The sequence below is a fragment of the Pollachius pollachius genome (assembly GCF_949987615.1).
Source record: "Pollachius pollachius genome assembly, chromosome: 2".
NCBI lineage: Eukaryota > Metazoa > Chordata > Actinopteri > Gadiformes > Gadidae > Pollachius > Pollachius pollachius.
Window position 1 is genome coordinate 32,134,401 of NC_136935.1, and position 25,246 is coordinate 32,159,646.

The following is a 25,246-nucleotide window of genomic DNA, read 5'->3' on the forward strand; positions in this document are numbered from 1 at the left end:
CGAATAGTTGGAGTCACGTAGAATATCGAATAATGAATGTGACTATTGCTATTTATTACACGGCTCTTCTCAATGCTGTTGAACGCTCCGTTGACTTGCATGGGCCTTCACAACTTCCGGTGGTGAATAGCGTCCTCGGTTGCTAAGCGATGTCAACGTCTTTGGCGGACTATTTCTCTGCTGATCAACACTACGAATGATGGTAACAAATAAATTGTAAAAAGACACACAGTGTGAAGTTATATTTTTGACGTGTCTAGTTCACCGTCATACAGGCTGTGTTCAGTAAAATAAATAAATAATTAAATAAATAAATACCGATCCGTTTTCGGCGCATGTAAGTCTATCTGCCTAAGCCCACGTTGAAATAATTTCGATGTTGAATGTTGATGGCGCAGTTGTTGAAATAAACAGATTGATTTCATACAAATCATAAAAGCCTCTCCCTGTGTCATTGTGTGTGCGTGTATCCGAGGTGCGTGCGTGCTTGGGGGGTTCTTAATTGAGCGATTTTCGAATATTATCGAATACTTCTCAGCGAATATCGAATAGTATTTTTGCCAGAAATGCACATCCCTAGCACACGCATTTGAAAAGGCACCATCCAGGTGTTACTATCACTGTTGCTGTGGGAAAAAAAACGAGCTGTGCAAACCCAGCTCACAACACTATTTCAACAACCCCCTGTTTGGGAATTCAGAAATGCAAATGCCATAACCAAGTTTATTGGTGTTTTCATTGCTGCTGATCTACGGCCATTCTCCGTTGTTGACAAACAAGCAGTTTTTAAAAATTTTCCCCTTAACTATGAACCGTACCGTACCGTGACTTAAAAACCGAACCGTGACTTTTGTGTACCGTTACACCCCTAATACTTATACATAGGCCTATATATTTATTTATTTTGTTGCTTCGAGGAGGTCTGGTGGTCTCTGTATATAATAAATAAATAAATATAAATAAATAGGTATGTATATACCTATTTACATACATAGATATTTATATATATTTATTTACTATATATGGAGACCACCAGCCAAGACCTCCTCGAAGCAACGAAAGTGGTCTATTAAATTCAAGAAGGGCCGGCGAGAATAGGGATAAAGTGCCATACCGTCAATGTGAATTTAATTCATAGAATTTCCGAGAGGATGCGGTCAATGGTCAGATACAGATCTCGTTATAACAATAATTTATATCGATGTAACGAGAAAGGATGATGATAACGCCAAGAAAATAAAGGCTACATGGTTATAATAATAATAATAATATAATTAACTTATAAAGCATAGTCTAACTCTATAGACTATGTCAAATTTATGATAGGCCTACGTATAGGCTAGTTTTTTGTATCATAAATATTTAAATATTTTCATACCTGAACCACATTCCCCATAGAAAAAGTAGGCTACTACTTTGTTGATTGGATTGGTGGAAGTGGATTGCCAATGATCAGATACAGATCTTGTTCTAACGATAATAGCTACATGGTCGCCACACTCCTGCAATTGGTTCGCAAGCTACTTAAACCATTCGAGTCCAGCAAGTTAAATCTGAAAACTTCAACTCAACCCCTCTCACCATCTCCAAAGGGGTACCACAGGGTTTTATTCTAGGCCCAACACTATTCTGCATCTACATTAACGACATAACCAGGAATGCCGGCAACTCCAAGATCCACCTATATGCTGATGACATCGTCCTATACTCAGAGGGCCCTTCTCTCCACTCTGCGGCGGCCACACTACAACACAGTCTCAATTCTGTTGAACAGCATTTCCATAGCCTTCATCTTCTCCTCAACACCAAAAAAGAAAAACCGGAAACACGCTCCCACCTCTGTCCCAAAAATCCTCTGTGCTGATGGCTCTGAACTGATTGAAGTTTGTGTCCTGTTTTAAATACCTTGGTCTCTGGTTGGATTCATCCCTCTCATTTACCACCCATATCAAGCACCCACAGTCTAAAGTCAAAGCTCGTCTCGGCTTCCTTTATCGCAATAAGGCCTCCATTAACTCGTGTAGCCAAACATACGCTCGTCTCACTCCACTCTCAGTAAATTGGACCCACTCCACCATTCCGCCATTCGCTTGGCCACTGGGGCTCCATTCACCACTCACCACTGCGACCTATATAACCTGGTAGACTGGACTTCCCTTCACACCAGACGGCTCCATCACTGGTTTCTGCTCATCTACAAAACCATTCTTGGCATTACACCTCTGTACCTCTCTTCCCTTCTGCTCCTCTCCCACCCTGCCCGCAATCTAAGGTCCAGTGCATTCATCAACCTCTCCATCCCCAAAGTCTGCACCGTCTTCGGACGCAGTGCCTTTCGGTTCGCTGCAGCCTTTGACTGGAACACCCTACAAAACACCCTTAAACTTTCTGTCTTCACCTCTCTCTCTGTCTTCAAACAAAATCTGCAACAAATCAAAGTTGATCCCTGAACTTTCTAAATAGGCCATCTTGTCATGCCCTACTGATTAACTGTTTTATTGTATTGTATTATATTGTATTTTTCTAAGTGTAATTTATATAACCTTGTTTTCACCTTTAGCACTCCCCTCCCACTTCCCCTTAAAGAGCTTCTAGCTATTTTCAGGCTGCACTTGAAAATAAGAATTGTGTTCTTAATATGCTTGCCTGGGTAAATAAAGGTTAATAAATGGTCTACTTATAATATTATAACTAAATAATTGTATATTTATTCATAAATAATATATATCTTAATATATCATTTATTCAATATTAATCCAATGCATTTCAATCGGGAGATTATTTTCGACTTCAGAAGGGGGGGGGGGGCGGGCTGCGCAGGATTCGTCAAAACAACAATTTATCGATTTATCCGATTTTTGAGCAGACGCCCTCAAAAACTGAAACGAACCACGTTCCTTAAACCCAGTCTCACACCACATTGTAGTAAAACTGCTTACAGCGGAAAACACATTACAATAACGGCTCTAAACATGTGACAAGCCTACGTTTTTTTGGCCTATACATTTCAATGGGTCTGCGTCCACATCACGTGACTGTCATGGTTGCTATGGTGGTTGCCATCGACCGCCCCCCATATCTTTCAATTGTCCACAGTTTAGACTTGTAATTAATAAGTTACTTTTGAAATCAACATGACTCATTTTTTTCAATCACTGTCTGGTGGCTAGTTACGTCACTCTGAGAGATGCGCACAGACATATTTGACACAGCCTATAACCTATTCGTGAAAGCAAAACATCAAGCTCATTGATTGAACGAGGCAGGGTTATTTTAAATAATTCATTAAGATATCATGTGTGAAAGGTCATTCGTCCCCCTGAGTGTGTATTGACTATTTCTGGTGATTGAAATGCTCATTGCAAGCTTCCTATTTATGTCTAGTGTACCCCTACTGTCCAGAAGCACCCCCCCCCCCCCTCCCTATATGGATATGGAGAATTGTTGCCATGCCCCAGTGGTGGTGGTGTCATATCTATGAAAGAGGGCATTCAAATATACTACAATGATCAATTAGGAGGCCGAAGCCCTAAAGGAAGTAATGCAATAGGTAATTTCTGAGTTAAGGACAGTAACAAGTAAGCTGTAGACCTGGGGTCTCTTTTATATCAACGGGGGTCTCAAAGGACGCATACGATCATCAACTTTGGGATTCCAGCCCTACAAGAAATGACTCAGCAAGTGCTTCATCTCGTTGCACCTCACCCAGCGGCTTGCGTGCAAGATTTTGGCTTGAATTTTTTCCCAGACCTACACCCTAGCCATCCAACATTCATATCTGAGAATCAGCCCTCTCTTTAATAATGACAAAAAGTTATGAGAGAAATTCACATTAACTTTTTGTTATCTCATAAGGGGCAAGGTGCCGGCTCCTTTTGACCCCAGACTTCAAAATCTTGTCCACAGGCCAGCTGTATCTACACACCTTAAGGCACAAATGTATAGCTTCATCCAACCAAAAATGGTCCTTACTGTTGGAGGTCACGCCCCTTTTCCCACCTTTTCAAGATAGCTAGAGATGCCAAATGTATATGCACATTTCCCAGGGTCCCGAGAATGAAATATCTGAGTTTTTTGGAGCAGATTTGGAGTTCTAGCCCTTACAGAAAAAAAAGTTTTCCAAAATGGACTGTTTTTTGGACAAAGCCACTCAGAAGTATTGCCTGCAAGACCTAGTGGATCAGAATGTGGTTGAAAGACAGTTTTTGAGATAGGAAGGTCCTACCTACCTACCTCCATCACCAAGACCAAGTATTGCACCCTGGGGGACAATGCCTTCGCCATCGCCGTCCCTACCATCTGGAACTCCCTCCCTCTGGCCATCCGAAACTTTAATACACTCTGTTCATTCAAAAATCAACTTAAAACCTATCTCTTCAGGACCACCTACAACATTTGACAAATCATCCTCCGCCATCTTCCACTCTCCCCCGCTCTCTTAATGTGTTGCCTATTGTTGTGGTGTTGTTTTTTTTATTTATTTATTTTTCCCTTTTGTTTGATAGTCTGTACTGTTTGTATGTATTCCTTTCTTATTTGTAAAGCGTCTTTCAGTACTTAGAAAAGTGCTATAAAAAAGGGATAAACTATTTTCATTATTACCGCCCTGAAACTTGACTACCTTATTCTAGGGCGTAACTGGGACCCCCAAACCGAAACTTGGCCCTCTCTGACCTTGAGGGCAGGGAGGGGGGTCTGAGGTTTTGTGTTAGGGTTAGGGCTGGCTTTTTTCCAGAGTTTTCACAGAATAATCTCAAGATACACCCTGGTTGAAAGTCTAATGGACAAGATTCTATCTCTTGTCAATGCTCCATTGAAACGGCTTGTTGCCAATGCGTTTCAATGGAGCATTTGATGATGCTGTGCGACTCTTTCCTGTTGGGCTGGAGCCCTCAGTTGATAATCATGTGTGTTCTTTGAGACCCTCTAAAGAGATCCCAGGTCTATAGCTTACTTGTTAATGTCCTCGCCTCAGTCACCTATTGCATCACTTCCTTTGGGGCTTCAGCCTCCTAATTGATCATTGTAGTATATTTGAATTCCCTCTTTCATATATATGACACCACCACCACTGGGACGTGGCAACAATTCTCCATATCCACATGGGGAGGGGGTGGTGCTTGTGGACAGTAGGGGTACACTAGACATAAATAGGAAGCACACTCAGGAGGAATGACCTCTCACACATAACTTAATTGTTTCAAATAACCCTGCCTCGTTAAATCAATGAGCTTGGTGTTTTGCTTTCACTAATAGGTTATAGGCCTAGGCTGTGTCAAATCTGCCCGCATCTCTCAGAGTGACGTAACTAGACACCAGACAGCGATTTTAAAATAAAAAAGTCAAGTTCAATACAAAAATAATTTATTTTACGCAGTTTAAACATACATGTCTAAACTGCGTAAAATGGAAAGATTTTCCAAGGTGTCCTATTACCTAGCCAGCGAACCCTAGTTTACGACAAAAACATCACAATTGACGGCAACTCAGTTGCCGTCGTTAACGTGGTTTGGAGCAAAATGTTTGAACTCATGAAGTCGTTTGCAAAGTGAACGGTGCATACATTGTGTACATTAATGTTCCTCATCAAAGCGCCCCGCTCCTATCACAGGAATCTAGAATCAATATGTTCTGGGCCAAGGTGTCAAAGTTCTAGGCCCAATATCAGTGTTGTGATTGGTCAGTGCATGCAGGTGGAAGCAACACTGTGAGACTATAACCTGACACCAGATCAGTTCTTTTTCAAACCAACTCAGGTTGTGTCATTCCTTCTGTGCTAGTGTTAATCTTTCAAACCTCCTTCTCAACCTCTCGTATTTTGTAAGCGTTAAAGGGTCGGTTTTTATCCACAACAGGATTAATAAAAAGGTTAACCGTATTCATGTGGACAGTAAAATATTACTCCAACTACTTTAACGTTGGAGACACACATCACACACACAATAGGGTCTTGTATAAAGCGATCCAATGGATTTATGTACATTTATTCCAGCAGAGAATAGCATCTGTACAGCGTTTCAATGTATAAGGAGTTTAAATATAAACCTCATTTAAGAGCCTATGTATGTACATGCCTAGCTTTAATTAAAAAAGCATTGCTTTCTCCCATAAAGAGAATAGTTCATATTAAAAAGTAGTACAATAAAAAAAAAAAAAAAAAAAGAAAAGAAAAAAACTTAAAACCAAACCGAAAGGTTTGCCAGTCAAGCCTAGAAATAAAAGGCAGTAATGAATAAAACAGTTTAAATAAGTAACGCAAGAGATGTAGCTCAGGGAAGCCCCGCCTCCAGGATGCTGCCCAGTAGGGTGCGGTCCTTCAGAGCGTTCTCCACATCCCTCTCCTCGATCTTCAGGAACACCTGAACAGACACAGGGTCAGCATCAGTGAATCCACATGGACACTGCCTGCTCTCTGAACAGCTGGTGACCTGTGGTCAGTCATCATTGTGAGCACCCGCACAAGGCTACATCGGTTACATGCTAGACCTAGCAGCAGTCCCATGCAAGCCCTAGCGGTGGACCCATGCTAGCCCTAGCAGCAGTTTCATGTTAGCTCTAGCGGCGGTGCCATGCTAGCCCTAGCGGTGGTGCCATCACGCTAGCCCTAGCGGTGGTGCCATCACGCAAGCCCTAGCTGGGAGGTATCACGCTAGCCCTAGCTGGGAGGTATCACGCTAGCCCTAGCTGGGAGGTATCACGCTAGCCCTAGCTGGGAGGTATCAAGCTAGCCCTAGCGGTGGTCCCATGCTAGTTAGCATGCAAGCCTTAGCTGGGTGGACTTATGCTAGCCCTAGCTGAGGCATCATGCTAGCCCTAGCGGTGGTCCCATGCTAGTTAGTATGCTAGCCCTAGCTGGGAGGTGTCATGCTAGCCCTAGCAGTGGTCCCATGCTAGTTATCATGCTAGCTCTATCTGGGAGGTATCATGCTAGCCCTAGCGGTGGTCCTATGCTAGTTAGCATGCCAGCCCTAGCTGGATGGTAGCCCTATGGGCGGTCTGTACCTTGGTGAGTCGCGCCTCCTTGGCCTTGCGGAGGGCGAAGATGCCCCGGCTCTCCAGCAGTGAGCAGAGAGAGAGGCACTCCCCCTGAGCCATGCCCCCCACCTGCCGCTTCATACACAGGCGACTGTACACCTCATGCAGCTGTAAGAGAGACAGGAAGTATATGTATATCAGAGGAGAGAGACAGTAGGTATACATCAGGAGCCAGAAAGAGACACTAAATATGCATCAAGAGAGAGTCCCTTATAAGCGTCTACCTTGCCGAGGACCACCTCCTTGTGTTTGCCGCTCTTTGTGAGGAGCAGCAGGCAGCAGACGAGGAGTTTCTGCTGCAGGGGGAAACTCTCCCCCTCCCCCCCGGCGGGGGAGGCCATGCGGTCCCCATACACCTCCGACAGCACGCGCGCTACCTGGGGCACGCCAACACGAGACGCTGTGGGGGGAGGGCAGCAGGTGAGGACAACAGTCGCTATGTAGAGGACATGACCTGTGTTGGGGCTAGGCTACCACCGTGGCTAGTATTGTCACATCATGGCTAAGCTAGCGTCTGTGGATAGGCTAACATTGCAGCTAGGCTAGTTTCCTCGTAGTTAGGCCAGTGTTTAATATGGCGAGCAAGGTTTGTGGTGGCTAAGCTAGCAGTTTACCTTTAGCGTCTGCAGTGTGGTCCGCTGCTTTCTTGCGGTCGTCAGCCTCCACAATCTCAACGGCTCTCCTGATATCCAGACACAGAATCATTTCAGCATGTGTCCAGAACAAAACATATGGTAACAAGAGGCCAGCCTTTAGAGCCGTTTTGTTGAGAGGAAACGGGCAATATAAATAATATAAATATAAATTAGTGATAAGTGTTTCTTAGTCGTGTTGATGAGAAAGGAGTGTTAGTCACCTGCAGATGTCCAGAGCCTTCCTGGCATCTCCCGACACGGCAGAGACCTTCCTTGCGCAGAACTGGACAGCCGAAGTGTCCAGAACCCCGTCACCAGACGCCTGAGAGGGACAACAAGCATTAGACCACCAATACACACCCACACTAGAGCTCGGAACGGGCCGCATTAATCGAACCCGAAAGGCATCAAGATATACATGTCCGAGCCTGACCCGAGCCCAACCCGACAAGTTTACATTTCTGTGTCCGCACACCTTTATCGAGGTGAGCGCAACAAGCGCACGTTAATGTGCTCGCTGTAAACGCGTGCTTGTTGCGCAGAATCATAACTAATTGAAATTCACATAGGCCCACAAAAAAGGCCACAATAACGATAAATTCCACAAAATGACACCAGAGGTGCTGAGGTTCTGAAGAACAGAACCGTTAACATAAAAGCAACGCCATGCCAACTCTAACGCCTTAACGCACAGATGTGACCGAGCCCGACCCGAACCCGAGGAACATTTCTTAATAATGGTCCGAACCCGATCCGGCCCGTCGGGTACCTTTCGGGCTCGGGTCGGGTTTCCATGCTCTAACCCACACATACACACACACCTGAGTGAGTCGGTCCTGGACGATGGCAGCTAGCTCCTGGCGGCTGTAGGGGGGGAAGTGAAGCAGCAGGGGCCGGCAACGGGGCAGGGCCTGCAGGCGCGGCAGGATACGGTCCGTCAGGTCCAGGGCGTTGGCGATACCTGCCATGACATCAGGAAATATTAATATAATGATACAATCAGCTTCCATGAAGTCCACAGATAAACATAAATAGGTGATCAGAGCCCCTTCAGCTGGGCCCGGACGTCTTACCAACGAGACAGAGGCGAGAGCCGGCCAGGTAGGGCCACTCGAAGATGGTGTACAGGACCTCCTGAGACTTGCTGTCCAGCTGGTCCATCTCGTCCAGAACCAGCAGCCTGAAGGGTGGAGGGGGGGACCACACACAACAAACAGGTCACAGGGTCTGCAGGGTCACAATTTAGTATCTAGTTACCTGGTAGACTCAGACATAATGGGGGGAATTGAACCCAAAACCTCTCAGCTGGGAATCTCCCCCCAGTTCCAATCGAAGTCCACCCATCCTGACCCCAGCTCTACTCACACAGTGGGCCCGTTGCTGGTCAGCAGCTTCTGCAGAGCGCTGCTGGAGTGGGCCCCGGCCCCCAGTCGCTGGGCCAACAGGGGGAAGATAGAGTGGGAGCTGCGGAGGGTCATGCAGTTCACCACCACCGTCTGGACCTCGCTCAGCGCCTCCTGGTGGAGCGAAGACACAGAGGCAGTCAGGACAAATACCAGTGACCAGCCACAAAACATGTTCTTTAGGCTTCTTGATAGGTCAACAGTGGTGCCAATCGCTCATTATTCCTTACAGACAGTTGGTAGCTAGATTGAATGGGCTTATACAAATCCTAACAAAAATGTTCTTCCATTTATCCAGAACAAGTCAATTCAAATTGAGGCACGCATTACTAATCTTATCAAGGAGCACAAGGGGTAATGATAGGGTGCGTTGGCCTCAGTGGTGAGGTTAGGGTGCGTTGGGTTTAGTACCTTCATGTCTGCGAGCACGCGGTGGAAGCAGGCCGTCTTGCCGGTGCCGGGCGCCCCGGAGATGTAGAAGCTGGCGGGGGTGCTCCCCAGGGCCCGCTCCTCCAGGAAGGAGCGGATGGCGGCGCGCTCCGCGTCCCGGGACACAAGGTGCTCCGGGACGGCCGTGTGCAGCGACTGCTTCACCATCTGGTACCGGGACCCTGGAGGGGGGGGGGGGTGCATTTATGATGAGTGTCAGACATGAAGCCCAGTGTATGATATTAACAGAAGGGAGGTGTGAGTGTACTCCGACCCCACATTGTCAAACTACACCTAGGCTCCATCTCCTCATAATACTGACGGTGCTATATCACTGTCCTACTGACGGTACCTAGGTGAACTAAGGAAACAGTGAAGCCTTATCAGCCTACAAACACAGTTAGTGAACACGATAACAAGTGGACCTACTCTCTGCAAACAGACGAGCGTTGGAGTGGGCTGGGCTTGCTAGCAGAGCGGCCTGCCGTTTGGGGGAGGGCCTGGCGTTGGGAGACATCGGCTTGGGAGAGGGAGTGTGGCTCAGCTGGAGCGGCGAGTTCTCGCAGTTGACGTTGAAGAGTTTCCGTGGCGATGCTCTTGGGGTGGGTCTGCTCTGTTTCGGTGGTGATCCCAGCAGGTTGACGCCCAGGATGCTGATATTGTCGTCACCTTGGAAACCAAAACATGGTGTCAGACACAGTACCAGCTAAGACACGCGCACATACACACGCATGAAAGATATGGAATTATATTTTTATCATCTTTCCATCTGTCAATTGTAACTCAATAATGGTAAGCTAATTAAATTAAGAAATATGCAGCCATGTTTTTAACAGAAATACGGGACAAATAAAATACCATCTGTATGATAATACATCACTTGTAATTGTGTAGGGCATTTTGTATGGAATATCATGAAGCATGTTTCGACAGTGGTGGATACTGGATCCTGTTCTTACCTGTTCGCTTGCGGGGGCTGAGGGGTATTCTGTGTGGCAGGGTCGGGGAGAGTGGGGTGATGGGACATAGCCGGACCGAGGTCAGGCTTTGGGGAAGAACCTTGCACTTCTCGGGACTGGGAGCCGGAGGTTCATTCTCCAGGGGGATCGTCGACTTGTTGGACATCGGACGGCAGGACTTGCGTCGAGGGAAGGGCAGAGCGGGCTGGACCTGTCCCTTGGAGCGTGTGCTGGGCATGTTCTGTTTAAAACGAGGACGATTAAACGTACACATAGGTTGGTGAACGGGTGACGATATATTCAGCCATACAGGCAGGAAAGATGATTCGGTATTTGGTTCAACTTTACTTCTAACAATTCCAACAACTAGTGCTTGATAAGAAAACTGACAAATGTAGATACAGACACAGAACGGCAGCGCCTTAAAAACAACCCGAGATTATATTGGCGCCATTCGAACAATCCAAAATTAAAAGCCTCCAGGAAACCTCAGTCACCACAGATCTACTTGCTAGCACGTTTCATACCTAAACCTTTAAATAAAGTGCTAGATCGAAAGTAAGTATTATCGGGACAAGTTAAATTATAGTGTTACCTTTGCTGACTTGTTGGTAGTTGTTGATCAGCTTTACACTAGACCGCTGAAGACGAGCTTTCTTTCAATAGTGAGAGCTACAGAAGTTGCGCCAAATCTTTTGCTTCGGAAGAGTTCCCCGAAACTGCTGGGCTCTGATTGGTCCCCGAACACCATTGACCTGGTTTCCCACGCTCTCATTGGCTCAACCCGAGGAGTCGACACCTTCCGGTGACTCGGAGCTCAATGGCGGGAGAATCAATGATGTTGTTTTGGCGGAATTATAATTTCCCGGGAAGGACAGCTGATGATAACAATCAATACAGAATATAATCTTATTCGTTGTTTACTAACTATTTGAGTGAGACAAAGGTTCGTGTAATCAACCCGATATCTACATCAAAACTTTAGGGCGCTATTTACCAGCACTTTTGTAATCACTACCGCCATTGTATTCCTCTACCGAGAATATATTCAAAGAGCAAGTATAAATTAATTAAATCAGGACAGACGACAACACTCATACCTCAATCACCTGGTGGTTGGAACCCCTTCATTACAATTGTAAATGAATCCTACATTTGAACCACGTATTAAAAAATAGGAAAGCATTGGCCATCACATTAATAGTTATACCACTTATATATATATCAATAGTATACTGTTGGGCGGAAGAACTAAAAGGGCTCAATTTCCCATAATGCAGTATGTTTATGTCCAGTTAACATTTAGTTTACTTTACTTTTTAGTTTTAATTGATGTACAAACTAAGAAATGGTGACTTCAGTCAAGTTTTGGGGTTAGATTTAGTCTAAAATAAATCGAGAAATATTTTATTTAAGAGTTACATTTCCTTATCTTAGAAATATTTTATGAAAAAGTAAAAAAGGCTGCTAATTTGGGGTATATCAGTGTACAATATGTTTATCATAATATTTGCATATTTTTACATATTTGTCTATAACATCTTCTGTTGCACCTTTGAAAAACCACACGACAAACCACAGTGCACCAAGACCCTTTTCCCCAAAATACATGTTTATTTCAATTGATCACTTGATTAAAAGATGGCTGATTAACATAACATGGCCGACAGCGTGACAGAGTGAGGAACAACTAGACCGAACCGTCACCTCACAACCCCAGCTGCACTCACTCTCCTGATCCATACCTTCTCACCCAGCATTCATCCATTCATCTGCAGACACACCCTTCACCATCTCATCCACTCAGAGCAGTGCTGCTGGTCCTCCCTAGGGGCGGGGCTACAGGGCTGAGTCCCTGTCACTCCATGACTTCCCTTCCCCCCATTATTGTTCCTATATTACAAGCTTTTTACAACATAAAAAATAGATCAATAACTATGGTTATATTCATTAGCTTTAATGTAAATATACAATATTTTCTTGCATTTTTCAAATATAATCGATTATTTTAGTTTCTCCCTCCCCCCCGCCCCACCAAGCCCCTCCTCTGGAGTCCCCTGACAAACAACGAAGACGTGATAAAAACATAACGGACCCCTGTTTCGCTGGTACCGGTCGTTAGGTCAAGGTATAAGGCAAGGACCAGCGAGAGGTTCTGCTCCATTGAATGGTTTCCCGTTCAAAGGAGCGGAAATCCAATAAGAAGTAGTGTGTGTAGACGACAAGCAGGGAAGAGACCATGGGGGACGAAGAGCTCTGTGCGCCCACAGACCCCTGGAGCCCCTGGGGGGTCTCAACGGTCAGCGTCATATCGTCACAACATTCCTTGCATAGCAATAATCACAACAATCTAAACACCTGAAATTCTGTCTTCACCAGCAGCACAAGTACGGTCAGATATTGCAGGTGATAAAATATAAAATAAGACTTCTGGAAGAGCTATCCGTGTGTGTGGGTGTGTGTGTGTGTTCATGTGTTTCTTCCCTTCGGCATCTGCTCCCCCAACAGGAAGCAAGCCGTGTTTAAACAGAGCCTGATTGGCTGATCTGTAGCTACTCCTACTCCCCATGCTGTTCTTAAAGACAAGATGGCAGCAAGCCTGCAGGGGCAGTCGAGTTGACAAAAACACATTTCTTATGAAAGGTTTGTGTTTGTGTGTGTGTGTGTGTGTGTGTGTGTGTGTGTGTGTGTGTGTGTGTGTGTGTGTGTGTGTGTGTGTGTGTGTGTGTGTGTGTGTGTGTGTGTGTGTGTGTGTGTGTGTGTGTTGGGATGATGCATTTACATAGATAGTAATATATTGGGAATTTCTTGAAGCATGCAGGTATTCTACATAATTGTAGCCTGATAGAGGATTTTACATACATGTTGTCAACGGACGTGCTTGGCTCACTATGCACACGTTTGGCACTTGGTTGCTTGGTCACAACCCCTCCTCACCTCCTCCTCCTCCTCCTCCTCCCTGGCACTACTGGAATGGCTATCAAAGACAAACTCAATCATAGATTCTAAACAAAAGAACAAAAAAGGAAATAATAAATCCTCAATGGTGCTCCCAGCCACTGGTGTCGGCCCAGGATGGTTGAAGCATCACTCAGCTAAGATAATTGTACCCTGGAGGGCTGAAGGGAACGCAGTATACAAAACATAATCATTTTTTCATGGAATGAGTCTCAAGGAGAGAGGAACAAGGGAATGCATTGCGTTTACTTTTTCTGTTTTTCTTCTTCCGATGTAGGTCCTCAGTGTCAGTGTGGTGTGACGACCCGGGTCACATGGTCACAGTGCAGCGGGTCAGCACCCAGACGATAGTCCGCGGCATTCAGGAGACGTCCCCTCAAACCAATGCATGCCTCCAGCTGGTGTTCAGTGTAGCTCTGCAGCGTGTCTTTAGTGTCATGTTGTCCCATTACCTTAGTGCGTGGCTCTTTAGTCTTTTGTGTTTAGTGTGTTTGTCTCAAGTGTTGGTGCGCGTCTTTAGTGTTGGTGTGTCAAATGTGTGTTGGTGTGTCTTTAGTGTTAAGTGTGTCTTTAGTGTTGTGTGTTAAGTGTGTGTGTCTACACACTTAACCCCCCCCCCCATATGTCCTGTGATTGGTCAAAGTGAGTTGAGTCCTGGTGTGGTGGAGCAGAGGATGCCATGCGCTCACCTCCCTACAGGGGGCGCTGGGGGGGCTCCTCGCATCACACCTGGAGGTGGAGGACAAGTTAGCACAGCGGTCATCTCCTCGCTGCACAACAACACACCTGCCAGCAGAGACTGGCTTACCTGCTGCTCTACTTCTTTCCTGCTATGTTCATTAATGAAGGTGGTCAGGTAGGTATGATAGTGAGCAGGTAGGTATGATAGTGAGCAGGTAGGTATGATAGTGAGCAGGCAGGTATGATAATGACTAGATAGGTATGATAGTGACCATGTAGTTAGTGGTCAGGTGGACGTTGCTCATAATAACTGATAACAGTAAATGTGAGCACTGCCGTAGAATGCTACTGCATACCTGCGTAGCTGTGTATGCCGTATAACTCACCTTTCCTGTCCCTATGCTTTCCTGAATAGATCAGATTGGTAGCCGGTGAGGTCATTCAAGCCTGTGACTTCAGCAACACGCGCTGCTCGGATGTCATGGGCGACCATTTTAAACTAGCTTAACCAATTATTTCTTATTTTTTGTTCCATACCCTGACTCAGTGATGGTGAACATTTCTTTGGTATTTTTGACGAAAATGTATTTGTTGTCTACTCTTTGAGCTTCTTTTAGCCTTAGATAAAACCTGTTGCAACCTCCTGGTCTTCTCAAGCCTACCTGGTCACCGTCACCATCATACCTGTCTGGTCACCATCATACCTGTCTGGTCACCATCATACCTGTCTGGTCACCATCATACCTACCTGGTCACCATCATACCTTACTAGTCACTATCATACCTACCTAGTCACCACCTTTTCAGCAATAAACGACACATTTCTCTAACTACTGGAATGTGGATAAAGAGATAAGCCAGCCTGGATGGTCGGCATCATGACTGCATCACCACTACCACTTTGTCAAAGAGCGAGTCAGACAAGAGTACGCTTCCCGCTGGTAACCATGGAACTCGTGCCTGTATGAGGGTGCATGGTGAAACGGTGCCCTACCCTTGTTGCCCTTGCTGGGGTACACCTTGCTGAAGGGCCGGTACTCCTCTGGAGGGGGGAAGTCTTCAACAGGATGGAAATGAAACTTGGATTCAAAGTCATCTGTGAGAAGGACGATAACACGCAGGGAGAATTCTAAGGTGAGGGGGAATGTTCAAAAAGTAGTGTGTGGTGAGGGTGAATGTCAGTTAAGTGGGTGTTGATGAGGGTGAATATCGGTTGGGGGTGTGGCTGGATGACGGGTGGAAGGGGAGGGTGGTGATGGAGGCCGGGTCGGGGATGGGGGTTGATGATGAAGGCTCGGTGTGGGTGATGATGGACATCGGGTGGGGGGGATGATGGAGGCTGGGTCGGGGGGATGATGGACGTCGGGTGGGGGGGATGACGGAGGCCGGGTGGGGGAGATGACGGAGGCCGGGTGGGGGGGATGACGGAGGCCGGGTGGGGGGGATGACGGAGGCCGGGTGGGGATGATGATGGGGGGGATGATGGAGGCCGGGTGGGGGGGATGACGGAGGCCGGGTGGGGGGGATGACGAAGGCCGGGTGGGGGTGATGATGGGGGGGATGATGGAGGCCGGGTGGGGGGGATGACGGAGGCCGGGTGGGGGGGATGACGGAGGCCGGGTGGGGGGGATGACGGAGGCCGGGTGGGGGGGATGACGGAGGCCGGGTGGGGATGATGATGGGGGGATGATGGAGATGACGGAGGCCGGGTGGGGGGGATGACGAAGGCCGGGTGGGGGTGATGATGGGGGGGATGATGGAGGCCGGGTGGGGGGGATGACGGAGGCCGGGTGGGGGGGATGACGGAGGCCGGGTGGGGGAGATGATGGATGTCGGTTGGGTGGGGCTCATGGAGGCCGGGTGGGGGGGGGGGTTACTCACCTACGATGGACTTGGAGGAGGAGCTGGAGTGGCCGTTGCGGAGGGGAGGCGGCGGCGGGGGAGGAACGGCCGGGGTGCGGGAGGAGGAGAGGGAGGAGAGGGAGGAGGAGGAGAGGGAAGGTGGAGGAGGAGGTTTGCTACCCCCCCTGCTGTGAGGCTCGGAGGACCCTGAGCTGTGGCCGCGATAGGGAGGGGGAGGGGGCGGGGCGTCCCGACTGCCGCCGTTGCGGGTGCCTGGATGGGGTGCCTGAGGCGCTGCAGGACACACGGACACACACACACACATTAGAACCAGCTTCTGACTGGACGGAGAGGGAGCAGAACACACGAGGGCCATTGGTTCAGGTTGAGACCAACCTAGCCACTGTCTTATATCCATAGGGATGAAGAGGTTAGCTTTGGCACCTTCGTTCTTTTATTGGGAGTGATAAAGATGGCTACACTGCAGTGATGATCATTAATCATTAATGAGCATATTCAAAAGCTTTAGTTAACGTATAATGCCATTTGCCTTCAGACAATCTCTTCAGAAAGATAGCAAGGTGTCAGATCAGAGGTCCACACACACACACACACACACACACACACACACACACACACACACGTTGAGCGGAATACCTAGACCTGCTAGACCTTCTTCTGCTGCTGAGCAGGAGAGGGGGTAAGGGGCCTGACATGTGGGACTGCTGGGGTCCTTCATGTGTAGCACGTCTCATCCTTTCTGTTTTGCCTTATGTGGACCAGCCTATACCAAACCACACCACGCTCATTAAGCTTTTACTTCTACCGTCAAATGATTTGGAGGTTGCAGCCGGGTAGTGTAGAGGTGGTGATGGGCTGGTGTCAGCTGGTGATTGCTGTTATAGGGCTGTGTTAGGCTGTGTAGGGTGGAGGACGATAGTGTAGGGTGGTGTAGGATAGCATAGCGTTGTGAAGGTCAGCATAGGGTGGTGAAGGATAATGTCAACTACAGTAGGGTGGTCAGCTAGACTAGGGCGATGGTTAAGGTGGTGCAGGGTTGATGTAGGGGGGCGGTGTAGATCACCTGCTCTGCGGCCCGGTGGCTCCCTGGCGGGCGGAGGGGGTCTGCCACCCTGCGGGGCCGGGGAGGGCGAGGGTGGAGGCGGGGGGGCATGAGGGCGTCCGTGCGAGCCTCCGCTGTTGGGGGTCTTCTTGTGCAGGGAGTTCTGGCGCTGGGGCAGCTCCGGAGCCCCGTCCACGTAGGACGGCCCGTTGGACCCTCCCCCCGGGGGATGGCGGTAGGGCGGAGGAGGAGGAGGCGCCGAGGAGCCCCCCGTGGGGGAGGGTCTGCTGGAGGAGGAGGAGGAGGAGGAGGAGGAAGGTGGCTTCATGGAAGGGGGCGGGACCGAGGGGCTGTAGGAGGGGCCTCGGCCAGGCGTGGGGGGGAGGGGTTTCTCTCGGCTGTGGTGGGAGGACGGGAGGGAGGGGGCCTTCTGGGTCCTCTCCGGGGGGGGGTTGGAGCGCCCGCCTCCCCCGCGGTTGAAGGGCGGCGGAGGGTTAGGGGCCGAGGTGCTGCTCTTCATGCCGCCCCCGGAGGAGTGGGACGAGCTGGAGGAGGAACTAGGGGGGCGGGAGAGGTCCGGGAGGGAGGGGCGGTGGGAGCGCTGGTGGTCGGGCGGGGCAGGCTTGTGCTCAATAGGGGGGGAGGGGGAGGAGGAACGGCCGGAGGGGGGGCGGGGGGCACTGGGCCGGGATGCTGGGGGGCGCAGCGCGGAGCGACCCACCGTTCCGTCTGGAGGAGGTAGAACACGGAGACCATGCATCAGAACCACCATCCAAAAGCTACACTGCGTCCATGGTTCAGTTGAAAAGGGTGCTCTGAAACGCAGCGTCATGGTGGCGCTCACTTCAGGGGCTGGATTAGACTTGCTGTAACACCAAGCCTAAGTGTATGCGACCTGCTGGGACCTGCTCTGACCTGCTGTGTCCTGTGTTGCCGACTTGCTGCAGCTTTACGCGGCCAAAACACATGACAGTGGAGGTCTTCACTTGGGGCAGACCACGGTCATCTCGGATCCCGAAATTGTGCAAAAGCATGCGTGTTGCATGCTCATGAAAATAAACGACATGGAGAAACTGCTAGATGAAGCAGTGATCATTTTACCACTGTGAAGACGGCGGCAGAAAATTGCATCGAAAGAGTGATATCCTACAGGTGTGGGAAATTGCGGACTAGGGCCGAAAGTCTCTCCTCGAAACTTTCTGCCATGCTAATGATAACTTCCCCGACTCTGACCTCGAGGTCACTGTTTATTCTCTCGATCGCCCCCCACTTTCTTGTCAGTATTGCATCTTGCGGACGCGTCGGGTTCGCCTGCGACGATGTGCGCAACCGACGCACCACGGTCGCAGAATACGCATGGCAGCCATGATCTGTGTACGTATGCATTGTCTAGAGCAGGTCAATTACAGCCCTTAGGCTACAGGGATGGCCCTGACAACAGAAACCTCAAGGTGAGTCTTTTCAGCGAAGCTCGCTTTTTGAGGGTGGGTGGGTATGGAGAGAGTAGGGAGGAGCAGGGGCGAGGAGCAGGTGTTTTGGACTGGAGCTAGCTTTAAAAACTAAACTCATGCTTGTTACATTAAGGGAATTTAGCAGACGCTTTTATCCACAGCGTTGTTCCTTTAGCATATTATAGGGGTTTAGGTTCAATCAATTCTACGTTGAATGGACACAGCGGTGCTTGTTATTATATTTGCTTGTAATTATACTTCTGTTTCTCTGACTGAGCGTAATACACCATAAGTCCATATGATCTTTGTTATGTGGAAGTGGAAATACAAATGAACATGTGTGACCCTGCTTAGCTTCGCTGTCATAGAGGAACCACAACATGTACCAGGGCAGAGGACGCGGGCCCTGGCGCGTAGTTGAATAAATCAACCTTTACGGGATATTCAAAACAGCAAGGTCTGAGAGAGAGGGTTGATGTTATTGAAGCTTCATGAAAAGGTTTTGTTATTAAAAGGGGAGAGCAGATCTGTGCCCTTCAGATACTCATTTTGTGACAGTGTAGACCACCATCTTAACTATTTCATAAATTATCCTCCAATCTTGGGACTTTCTTCAACATTCAACCTGTTCAGTTTCTACTCATTGGAATAAGGATATTTTTTGTATGGTGGGATATGTATATGTTCTTGTACATTCCTGAACTACGCAACCATGTCGATCCATAGTGCATCAGTATTAGGGCTGCAACAACGAATCGATAAAAATCGATTACTAAAAGCGTTGGCAACAAATTTGGTCATCGATTCGCGCGATTAATATGTCACTCGTAGGCGCGGCACTGTTTACAGCCAGATGCCGACAGGTTGGTTCATGGTTCATGCACGCCCACAGCGAGCTTTAGTGTGAGCGACCACAGCTTGTATTTTGGTCATATCTTCACACTAGAATGTAGGCCTATATAAAAGTGTTGTACCTTCACTGTCTTTGGGTTAAAAAAACTCCTTCAACTCAGTATCCGTCTAGTCAAACCAAAAACTCTGTCAGCTGGTGCTGCTGCTGCAGACGGTGTGCAGACGGGATCGGAGCATAGGCGCCGGAACCTATGAGGCCGCGGGGCCAATGGCCACTCCACTTTTCGTGAAAAAATATATTTTTTCTTTTTCTTTTTTTTCCCCATAACCTTATATTGATTGAGTCTAAAACATTCTCAACGATTCAGCCAATGAGAGTACTACAGCAGGTAGCAATCGCGTTGCCATGGCCCAAGGGTAAACAAATGATAAGGCACCGCGACACAAGTTAACTAACGATCGCTGTAGGCCATATCATGCAAGCACTTTGTTTTCTTTTTATTTTTTTCTACATCACAATTGCATGCTATAATAAACTATTGTTTTTACCTACCATTACGAGTCTCGTTTGGTCTAGTAGGGAATTCGCACAATGGCGCTGCTGCTGCTTGCTTATGGCTGGTTCAGACTACATGATTTCAGCCCCATTTTGCCACGATTTGTTCGTTGCAGACAAATTTGAAATAAATAAATAAATAAGTAGGTTAACATATTGACTAGACAATCGGCAAACTGACAAATTATATTTTTCTATAATCTCCCTGCTTCTGAAATCTCCGCCCAGTGCTCGTCCGCTGGTTTTTCATAAGCATTCCACTGTGTGATCATCCCTGCTGCATATGCCCTCACACATTGTTGAAATCATATGCTGGATGCTTTACTCTTTCTATGTGGCTTTTAGTTAATGATCAGGCTATAATAAGACCACGTTGGCTATGTTCGCTGACAACAGGGGACATTTCATAGTGGTTGGACATTTTAGCGAGCCGCTTTTTGTCGGGACGCGGAACATGCAACTGAAAATCGGAATGACATTACAGCTCATCCGCGCATCTCTACTAACTAGACTCACTGCTCTACGCAGAGGACCGCCATCATAATGCCTAGTATAGGAACTCGGAATCCATTGTTATTTACACTTTGTTGCTGCCTTGATGCTGCGTGAAGCACTGCATTAAACACGACCAAAGTTCTACAGTCAAATCCAAAAGCCATCTATAATGATGATTGTGATGATGATGACAATGAAGAAGATTATTATGATGATTCAGTGTGTACTTTGCGGTGACGACACATTATTTGGATGACAACGGTGCTGCAGCGCGCTGCTTCCTATTGGTGCGAGGTGCGGCAATTGACGCGCGTGAAATGCACACCGCGGCGCTTCGGCGCCGGTGTGTGGCCGGCTTTAGGATGATGAGGTGTCACGTGCTGTTCGACACATGCACGCGCATTTGGCCCCCCCACCACTGAAATCATTCTGGCGCCACTGGATCGGAGTCGGCACCACGTGCATCAACAGTCATTCAAACCAGCGGTAGCAATCACACAACCGGACGGTGTAGAAAGTCCCGTCAGTTAAAAATAGTAATCCAGTTTTTAAATCCATGTTGAATTCGGCAGGATATAGAGCTAGTTAGATTTTGGCGAAAACTTGTTTTCCCAGCAATACAAAATAGATGGTAAAGATGGAATTATGACCAGTTTAACATCCTATCTTGAGCTATGATCATCTTATCAATTAAAGCAATAATACAAGTTATATTTCAACAAAATAATAGACAAGTATCAATAGTGGTATTAATAAAGACTTGGATCATTAAGGAGTCCAGAAAATGGTATCAATATCAAGAAAAATTAACGATCTCCTGTCATCTGATAGAAATTAAGATGATTTAATTTCTTTTTAACCGTTAGAATTTAACGGTTAAAGATCTTATCGGTTAACCGGTTAACAATGGACATCCCTTATATACTGTACATATATAAATGTATATCATACATTGTATGTTTTGTTATGTTTTTTTATCATTTAATATTACTTTTAATAGTTCCGGGACGTTGGAGCAATAACCTGGTGTATTTACACTTCAGTCTGCACTGTGAATTTGAAGTAATGTTCAGTTTTTGAATAAAGACGCGGCAATTGCAAATGTTTATTTTTTTATCCGATTCATCGATTAATCGAAAAAATAATCGACCGATTAATCGACTATTAAAATAATCGTTAGTTGCAGCCCTAGTCAGTATGTTAGTATTTTACCTCCAACTGGTCGCAATTTGGGCACGCCTCCTTGGAAAAGACCTCCCATTGGCATTGGTCCTCCTCCTCCAAAACCTCCTCCTCCTCCTCCTCCTCCACCTCCACCTCCACCTCCACCTCCACCTCCTGATTCTGAGGAAGTAGCAAAGTCATCAACATATATCCAACTAGTGAAAATATTATGTTAAAGATACGTATGTATGCATAAGGAGTCGCCGGAGGCTGGCGTATGAGCTTATTTTAATTTAAAAATATGTAATCATCTTAACTGTTTGAAATGTCTCATTTCCACCCTGCATATAAAAACCTATAAAAAATACCTATACCTGATGGTCCAAAGCCAAGAGGGAACTACTGGATTGTGTGGTGGCGCAAACATTCACTGGGACATAGTACAGGCTTGGGTAAAAGCATTGGTGTGGAAGCAGTGGCCCATATGTATTGTAATATAACTCACTCTATGATTGGTGCTATATAACTCACTCTCTATGACGGGTGCTATAGTGTTCTATAACTCAATCTCTATGATGGGAGCTATAGCGTGATATGACTCACTCTCTATGACCGGTGCGCTGCGGTCGTTGATGGTGGTCTTCTTGAGCCGGGCACCTTTACAGATGTCTGAGAGCAGAGCTCCTCTGTCCTTGGTTTCATCGCGATTCAACTTGGGAGGCGTCTTGTTTGCCTGCAAGCAGAACCATCTTCAGGTTAGTGGTCGGGGAATGTAGATCCCAGCTGAAAAAGGTTGGGGTTCCAAGCACCAATGTCTGCAGTATACCTGTAGGCATGCTTGAGCAAGTTGCTCTACCGGTTCATTGTTAAGTCACGTTGGTTAAAGGCTCTGCCCAACGACTTAATATTAATACATCCATCCGAAACAATGGATTGATTGTGGATTGATTGTTCTTCAACGATTGCCATGACTAATGATTGATCTTAAAGACTGGATATCCCTCACTTGCCATTCTTACTTCCAAAACATGTGTACTGTACAAACACAACAACAACTGGAATTAGTGCAGTATAACTCTAGGACGGACTGTTTACCACCAAGTTGACGATTATTGGGAGTATGTATTGTGTTGAGTAGGTGAATATTTAATAGCGGCTATGTTATAATTCGGCTGGCCACGGCCGAGACAAGTGTCAGACAAACGTACACACACACCCTTTACTGACCTGGCTGAAGGTGGGAGGGGTTGGAGGAGGCGGAGGCCCCGGGGGAGGGGGGGGCGGAGGGGGCATGCTGGTCTTGGCACTTCTGAGTCAGGGGGTTCACCGACTCACTGTCGAGGTAGAACACTCTCGCCTGGAAAGAGAAAGACAAACAACATGAGGTCAGCCTCACGATAACCATTAAATCAGACCGACTTCCAATTTTGCGTTTGTATTGCGGAGGACTCAAGGAAGGTCAGTGTAGTGTGTGAAGTTGTTCGGACGAGCAGTTCTGAGGAAAACTTCCAAGCAGCAATACGGAGGCCATCCCATCAGTCTGTTCGAAACAGGCACGTTTTGAACAGGCAGTGTACTAGTTATAATAAATCCATGTATGCAGTGGATGTGAACTGTGACCCAAAAGCAGTGGATGTGTTTATTGTATCAGAGGCAGTTTGTACTGAACAGATCTCCCTATTGACCTTTGTTGACATTTTTAACTCATGACTTCCTGACTGCCATAGCAGTCGTTAATCCAACATGTATTCTGCGGCAGCAGCAGCATACGGGGTACAGGAGAGGAGGCACAGGCCGAGAGATGTGTGGTTGCTACGGGGTGCAGGTGAGTGGATCTTCCCCAACCAGTTGGCCTCTCAGGGATCATTGTTGATCCAGCATGTTAGGCTGGCGGCTGCCCCAACCCTCCTCCCCCCGCCTAACTAAACGCTACAGCAGGTTTTCACGGAGGGAAAACTAAAGGAATGTCACTGAGCAAGCTTGCCAGTCACAAGCAGAGACAGCTAGCTTACTGCAAAGGCACTGCTGCTAGGCCATGGCAGAGAGAGCTAAACAGTTTATAAAAAAATTCTAAAGAATAATCGAATATCTGCTGGGTCCGCATAACCTCGGCCAAAGCCACAGATATTCCAGAGCGGTGGAGGATCTTTTGGAATAGTTGTGGCTTTCTTGGGGTTAATTTTCTGTTTCAAATCTCAAGAAAGGGGAAAGAAGATGGGCTCCTCTTTGACAGCGGTGGAAAACCGAAAAAGTAACAGCTGCACTGAGAAATAACTAAATTCCTGAACTACTAGTTTTTACTCCCCCTGACAATGTGACAATACTGTTGCCTTTACTTTGCTATGGCCCTTCAGAACACAGATGCATTTGGTTGACAAAGCTCTTATGTATTGTGAAGTTATATGACTTGGGAATGGGAGACATACTAGCTCAAAAGTGAAGTTACTTATTTAAAGAACAGTGTGTATACCTCTACTTACAAGATTACAGTACCGTGAGGTCTGAAGTAGGTCACGGCTCAACTTGTACTTATTTTGGCATGGGATTGGGCCATGGTGAGATACACCTGGAGAAAGTGCAGGTAATAAGGAAGTGAGCCTCGGTGCTCAACGAAATAACCCCCCTTCTGGGCCCACTGACAGTTCTAGCTTTCTTACCCCGGCCTTGTTTGCAAGATTGTCTCTACGGAATCACAACTATTCCTCTAATAAAACTCACCCGAAAAGAATTAACAGAATCACAGTCTCAGATATTGAGTGATGTACCAAGTACATTTATATATAAATATTCACACACAACCTTGGTTAATGCGAACGGAGAGTCGTTGGGGGTTAATAGCAGAGGAAGAACCCTTCAACACATGATCCCTACAGCTGGTAAACATGCGACCTGTCCGTACTGTGAAGCACACCAACCAATTGTGACCATAGTGACTTACAACCATAGTGACTTACCTTAACTTACAGGGGGTGGACAACCTCGTCCTCAGAACCAACATGAATGGAAAATGTTGCTGTGGCAAAAGATCCCAGTGTCTATAGTGGAAGTGTTGTCGTTACAGTATAATATTACGAATGTTGACCCACGCTTACGCTAGCATGGAAATAGCCCCAAATGTAGCCTGCTAACCAAGAGGCTTGGTCGCGGCGAAGGCTAACGCAAGTTGCTACCTGCTAGCTAAAGTTATCCAGCAACACTTGCTTAAGTTGGCTAGCAACAGTAGCTAAAGTTGGTTAAAGCCAGCTAGCAGAAGTTAGGTAGCAAAACTAGCCAGTCGCAGCTAAAGTTAGCTAGCAGTACTAGCAGAAGTTAGCTGAAGAAAGCTAGCAGAAAAGTGTATTCCTGGGCCAGCTGTCAGTGTCAGCGCCGCCACTAATTAGCTGCAAAGTACTTCTGAGAATGTAAACACCCGACCACTATACAATAGAAGTCTGGGAGTGCCTTTTTCGGTAACGTCGGCCCACTTTATCCGCGATTTCAGATCGAAACTACAGCATTTTCTGTCCAGTGTTGAGCTGCAGGCAAAGATGTACTCTGTCGCCTGTTTGGGAGTTCATCGTTAGCTCGCATGGAACCCGGAAATGGGCCGTCCGTCACAAAATGGAGTCAGGTGAGGAGCCCACCGTAACACGAAACACACCTAATGACCTGTACCTGTAGAACACACGTACAAACAGGTACCTGGCGAAAACAAAACCCCTTCCTGCAGAAAACCCGACATGA

At 47.2% G+C, this 25,246-nt stretch overlaps 2 protein-coding genes across 2 annotated transcripts; both read right to left on the bottom strand.

Moving 5' to 3' along the window:
• Positions 1–6,063: 6,063 nt before the first annotated feature.
• Positions 6,064–11,125, bottom strand: cdc6 (cell division cycle 6 homolog). The gene is made up of 12 exons (XM_079759006.1): positions 11,057–11,125; positions 10,462–10,702; positions 9,932–10,171; positions 9,485–9,684; positions 9,036–9,187; positions 8,744–8,850; positions 8,492–8,631; positions 7,892–7,992; positions 7,650–7,717; positions 7,260–7,435; positions 7,003–7,143; positions 6,064–6,359 (listed from the first exon to the last, which is right to left on the bottom strand). The coding sequence occupies exons 2-12, from the start codon at positions 10,697–10,699 to the stop codon at positions 6,270–6,272; spliced, it is 1,653 nt and encodes a 550-aa protein (XP_079615132.1). The 5' UTR covers positions 10,700–10,702; positions 11,057–11,125; the 3' UTR covers positions 6,064–6,269.
• Positions 11,126–13,105: 1,980 nt separating this feature from the next.
• On the bottom strand, positions 13,106–25,076 carry wipf2a (WAS/WASL interacting protein family, member 2a). The gene is made up of 8 exons (XM_079758957.1): positions 24,478–25,076; positions 22,751–22,880; positions 22,127–22,256; positions 21,572–21,703; positions 17,027–17,734; positions 15,982–16,236; positions 15,095–15,196; positions 13,106–14,148 (listed from the first exon to the last, which is right to left on the bottom strand). The coding sequence occupies exons 2-8, from the start codon at positions 22,814–22,816 to the stop codon at positions 14,105–14,107; spliced, it is 1,437 nt and encodes a 478-aa protein (XP_079615083.1). The 5' UTR covers positions 22,817–22,880; positions 24,478–25,076; the 3' UTR covers positions 13,106–14,104.
• Between the last annotated feature and the right edge of the window lie 170 nt (positions 25,077–25,246).

Coding starts and splice junctions, on each gene's coding strand:
- cdc6 (XM_079759006.1), bottom strand. CDS start 10,699: ATGCCCAGCACACGCTCCAAGGGACAGGTCCAGCCCGCTCTGCCCTTC. Junction 9,188..9,484: donor GCGTGCTCGCAGACATGAAG/GTACTAAACCCA, acceptor TCGCTCCACCAG/GAGGCGCTGAGCGAGGTCCA. Junction 7,993..8,491: donor TCCAGGACCGACTCACTCAG/GTGTGTGTGTAT, acceptor TGTCCCTCTCAG/GCGTCTGGTGACGGGGTTCT.
- wipf2a (XM_079758957.1), bottom strand. CDS start 22,816: ATGCCCCCTCCGCCCCCCCCTCCCCCGGGGCCTCCGCCTCCTCCAACC. Junction 21,704..22,126: donor CAGCGCACCGGTCATAGAGA/GTGAGTCATATC, acceptor CTACTTCCTCAG/AATCAGGAGGTGGAGGTGGA. Junction 15,197..15,981: donor CTCCTCCAAGTCCATCGTAG/GTGAGTAACCCC, acceptor TCCTTCTCACAG/ATGACTTTGAATCCAAGTTT.